Source organism: Henckelia pumila, chromosome 3 (genome assembly GCF_033568475.1).
Source record: "Henckelia pumila isolate YLH828 chromosome 3, ASM3356847v2, whole genome shotgun sequence".
Lineage (NCBI taxonomy): Eukaryota > Viridiplantae > Streptophyta > Magnoliopsida > Lamiales > Gesneriaceae > Henckelia > Henckelia pumila.
The window spans coordinates 35,383,988-35,389,759 of NC_133122.1; the positions used below are offsets into that span (position 1 = coordinate 35,383,988).

The following is a 5,772-nucleotide window of genomic DNA, read 5'->3' on the forward strand; positions in this document are numbered from 1 at the left end:
TCAAGCAAAAATTAATTCTTTTCATTTTTTCGGTATCATCAGAACTACAGACAAAGCCACATAGGTTGATCTCCTAGCAAACCGGTTTCCAACGGTATTGTCCTTGCGACATAGGTTGACATAGCCACCTAAATCTTGGTCAAGCAAAAATTAAAACTACATTTTTTGGTTTACAATTGTTATATTTACAAAAAAATTTCATAAATACAGTATAATCTTGCTAACTTAATACTCGATAAATTAATAATCTCTATAAAGACTTGGGTCAGTTTATTTCAATCGATAATTTCGATAAATTAATAAGATAATAAATTTTCAAAAAACTCTTATATAAATATACGGTCTTATCAATATTATAAATTAATAATCCTCTATAATTACAAAATATAATTAGAACAAGTTATTAAAATGTGATTATATTATTTGTTTTTTTCTTGAAATTCAAATCTAATTGAAATCCATCTTTGACTTTTCTCGTTGCATCCAAAAGTTCTGGTCTTACATTCTCAAACTTTAACGAATAATTGTTCGAAGTTGTTTTCCCAATGAATATTTTCTTTTTTGTAACTGATTCCAAAGATATTGTATCATCCTCTACTTCGAGGTTGTTTGACTAAGTTTATTAAAAACAACTTATAAGCTCTAGGAACTTATAAGTTGTTTTAGGAGCTTATAAGCTGTCAGATTTTATCTTTAAAATAAGATATTAGAGTGTTTGGATGAACTTATTTTTAACAACTTAAAGATGTTGACATGTTTGATATATAAGATAAGATTTTTTTATTGTCAAAGTTACCAAATACAATGAAATATATATATATATATATTTATATTTATATTTATATAGTTTTAAAATTTTATCATAAATTTTAAAAATATATTAAAAAATAATACTATTTTATATTTTAATTTTAAAAAAATTGATAAATTATATAAAATGATGGGTAGGGGACATGGTGGATATTTAATAAAATATATATAAGGATGATATGAAAAAGTAAAATATTAAAAAAATACTTTCTAAAAAAGTAGGAGTGACTTTATCTTTTTTTTAAAAACAGCTTAACAACTTATAAGTTGTTTGGAAAAAATTTTACCAAACAGATTTGAAGAAATTATAAGCTCTAAAAAAACAGCTTAAAAACTCTACAAAAACAAGTTGTTTTGTAGAGCATATAAACCCAGTCAAACATCCTCTTCTTCATCAATGTGATTTTCAGTTGCATTTCAGTTGCATTAACTGTAATTTTTTCTGAATTTTGCACTTTTGAACATATCAATTTTCACGTAGATAATATGCAAATATTTTCTTAGTAAATAATACGATAACTACTAGTACTACATCAATTTAATTACTATATATTAATTAGATTGAAAATACACGCTTTAAAATAATAAATTATTAATTTGTCAATTAATTAAGACATCTATAAATTAATACAATTTCATGGTGCGACATTATTAAAGGCAAGTTTGCATTAAATCCCCAAATCCAGACATATTTTTGCATGCAGTCTCTGTCAGAAAAAAAAATTTGTTTGAACTCTCCGATTCACACAAAAATGTTTCTGCACTTCTTGGGCCCACATATTTTTTTCGGGGTGAAAATCAGTACAAAACATTGAAAATATGATACTAATATATGATATTTGAGTACTAACTAGTTTGGATTTGGTACAAAAGATAAAAATTTGGGTACAAACTTTGAACAACTTTATTTATATCAACATTTACAACACATGTTGAGATATTCAATAATCATATTTTAGTACCAGATCAAAAATAATTGATACTTCAATATCATATAGTAGTATTATATTTCTAATGTTTTGTACCGTCGTTCAATTAAAAAAGAGAATATGAAATTAATACAAATACATGCATACGTATTTGAGTACTCTAAAATACATATTAATACCAAATTTGAAACAATTTATGCTCAAACATCATATATTAATATTATATATTTAATGTTTTGTACCAACTTTCATCTGAGAAAAAACATGTGGACCTTGAAAGTTCAGAAACATTTTGCTTTAGATCAAGAAACTCAAACAAATTTTTTTTCTGACAGGAACTTAATTGCAAAGTTATGTTTGGGTTTGAGATTTAAATCAAATTTACTCCGTTATTAATCTAAAGAGATTTTATCGTATCTAACAATAATCTTAATTAATTTAATCGTTTAATAAATAATAATAATACAATAACCATAAATACGTTTGGTAAAGTTTTTAGGAAAATATGTATTACAAAACTTGTGTCGGAGAATTTGATAAAAATATATAAAAAACGTGTTTCTTTCTGGGGTCGGATTGAACAACTCTCCCAAAATTACTTGCGTCCACCCAGAGCATATCATTATAGCATATATTTCATACAACCAACATACTTGTAGAACAAACTTTGTTGATCCCCAGCAACACTAAATTATGAAATGGCTGAAGAAATGAGTCGGCTGAAACTCGAGCTGGTGCATTCGGAAAATCGACCTAAAGTTATATCAAACTCATACGATAAGCTTAGAATGAGAATTTTCACATCACAAGCGAGCGAAAGCAATGGATGCAGCTCATTCCAATGCCTGGCCTTCACACTAAAGCTCATGGCCTCGTCAAGATGGCCAGCGATTCCCATTCCAAACTACACACCACATCCTGCAAGGTGACGGTATTTATAACGTTAAATATAGCATGGTTGAAAGTCAGATGAAGTGCAAATTCTTTTAAAAAATGGAACAAAACAATCAAAATGAGAATGGTTTTTGTGAATTGTTGAGATTTACCGAAGGATTTTGCCTGTCGATGTCAAAGCTGTTTATTGCACATGGTTCAGCCAAAATCTCAATCGGTTGCTGACCTGCAATATTGAGTAGAAATGTAGAATACATAAGTCCCTAATCATGAAGCATATATTTTTATACTCCAACACTCAGTGTCCACAAAATGAACGATCTGAGTCATTGATGGACGTAATTGCAAGAAAACGCGGCTACCAAGAACTATGCGCACCGTGCTCAATAACAGCAAGGATTCCATCTTCTGAACAAGTCATGGCTGGTAGAATCCTAGATGATGACAGGTTACTGATCTTAGAAGTATGAATATAATTGTCATACTGAACCTCCCATACGTCACTTTCTACAAGTGAATTGGTTGGCTCATCATGAAGACCAACTGATGACAAGATAGTGGACTCTTTGGTGATCGAATATCCCATGCAAACACAGTACCAGAGGAGCCTCCTGCCTTCACGTACAAATATAAAGCAAATCCAAAGGTAAGATAACTAAATGACGACTGGGAAAATAACTTCAGAATCCAACCAATAAAGACACCCAAAGGATAAACTGAATATAAATTTTCACGCACATATATACATCCAATACCGGTTTTTTTTTTTTATTTTTTCTTTTTTCTGCCCAATGTGAAAAAGTGGGAGGAGTACACAGTACTCAGTAGAACCAGTATTTAAACAGGATGATAAAAGTGATAAACTTCCAGATTATATATTGCGACCAGTCATTCATGGTTGTTTTAATTTCAGCACAGTCAAACTAAGAAGGATAAAGAAACATCTTACGAGGCAAGTATACTTTCGTGATGGGTGGATATCAATGGAATGAACAATTCCAGAAGTAGTCCCCCCATCTTTCCTGTCAATGTAATCAAGCAAACAACTTACAGCCGAACACAAGCACATAAATCATGGTCCATGGACCAGAAAATGAATAATCAAAACAAAAGTGCATTCACCTATGAAATGTCGCACAAAGTTCTAATATTGAAAACCAAGTGCGAAGTTTGGTGCAAACCCATACAAATTCCACGCATTAAATGCCTGTGATAGCATGCTCATATTACAACTGATTTATGTTTTCTACTTGGCTCGCATTTGGACGAAGAATTTGAATTTGAGAAATCAAAATTATGATAGATTGATTTGAAATGAATGGTTTTGAAATCCATTGGATTGACTGATATAGATACTGAAAACGGATAGGAGAAAATAATACAAACACCACCCTTACTGACCTCAAATGCTTCAACAAGATAAACAAAATTCACAAATAACAGTAACAGCTGATTATCAAATTCTCAAAAGTTGCAAGATTTACCCAAAACTTTCTCTAATATATTAAAAAACGGTATCTTAACTTTGAATTCCATACAACAGACCCATTGATCAAGACCAACATTCCTCTAAAGAGCAGCATCAAAACATTACCAATCGCCCTTGAACAAAGCCACTGGTCCACCAGGTTTCCGCTGATCCCACCAATGAAGGCCGAATCGACCAACCCCGCCGGTCACAAACTCCACAGGAGAAGCCCACTTAACCGCACTGTACGAGACCAACCCATTACTATCAAAAACCCTCCTAAAACCCCCCTTCTCCGCCAAACCCACCAAATTGACCCTCCCATCTTCCCCAACACTCACGCACTCGGTCCCATTCTCACTCAAATCAATTCCCGACACAGCCCCATCATGGAACCCCTTCTCAGGCACCGACAACTCGAAACTCAAAGACCCGTGAATCAAATCAGCAGTAAAGAATAGAAGTGAGCCGGAAAACGTCGAAGCGGCGATGATGGGTCTGGAGGGGTTAAAGGTGGAAGCGCAAGTTCTCAGTGAAGTGATTCTGGAAGGAACGGAAAGCGAAGACTGGGGTATGACAGAAGGGGACAATGCTAGGGTTCGGAGGGAAGGCGTGGAGGTGTCGGAATCAAAGCCGGCGAGGAGAAGATGGCGAGCGGAGGTGGAGAAATGTGGCAGCCAGCGGACGGCGTCGATGTATGTGTCTTGCGGGAGTCTCTGGATTTGTGCTGCCTCACCCATGGCAGTTCGCTGCTCCACTGTGGTTTTAGCTTAATAAATTATTATGGGATTTTCATCTTTTATCACATTTGTACAGTGTCTTTGTTTTTCTAGTTTTTTTTTTTTTTTAAACATGAAAACTTGGGTTGTTATTTTTCGGTATGCATTTGGTAAACCGTCAAATTAATACAATAGATTGCAATCGATGTAACCTACTAACCTTGATATGGTACTAATTTAATATTGATGTGTTATTGATGTGTCTAATGTCACATCATCACTATTCACTCTGAATGAAAAATGAATACAATTACTAAAAGTTAAAAGATGTAACCTACTAACCTTGATATGGTACTAATTTAATGTTGATGTGTTATTGATGTGTTTAATGTCACATCATAACTATTCACTCTGAATAAAAAATGAATACAATTACTAAAAGTTAAAAGATGTACGACTTGAAATTTGATAATAAGATAACTAAAATCACAAAATAACAAAATTAGTCGACAAAAACTACCTTTTCCCCTAAATTTTAAAGAGAATGAACACACGACTTAAATGATATATAAAAAATAAAAAAACAAAATGATTCATTTTTTTAAAAAAAAAAATCGAATTTTGCACATAAAGTGAGTGCCAATTTTTCTTTTCTTTGATACAAATAAATTTATATAACAATATTCAATTGCTGATAATTACGCTTGAAAACTGACCAAATTATATAGTTGACGGTAAAAGATAGGAAGTTTAACAAACCATTGAGAATTTGGTTTTTAAAATATATGTTAGCCCCTCACACGTTGTGTATATAAAGTAAACATAATTTTTTGTGAATACATAAAAGTTTTATGTTGATTAATTTTCATATCATTTCGAATTTAAAACCAGATATGATATAATAATTATAGATAAATTACGAATAAGTTTGTTAGTTTATACTCTTTAATAT

General features: G+C 31.8%; 1 protein-coding gene across 1 annotated transcript; it reads right to left on the reverse strand.

Annotated features, from left to right (window-relative positions):
* Positions 1-2,185: 2,185 nt before the first annotated feature.
* Positions 2,186-4,875, reverse strand: LOC140892199 (nuclear pore complex protein NUP43-like). Its single transcript, XM_073301008.1, is given in 6 exon segments — positions 2,186-2,657; positions 2,786-2,859; positions 3,012-3,191; positions 3,194-3,248; positions 3,583-3,655; positions 4,228-4,875. Coding segments are annotated over 6 exon segments (1,050 nt in total). The 5' UTR covers positions 4,842-4,875; the 3' UTR covers positions 2,186-2,603.
* Between the last annotated feature and the right edge of the window lie 897 nt (positions 4,876-5,772).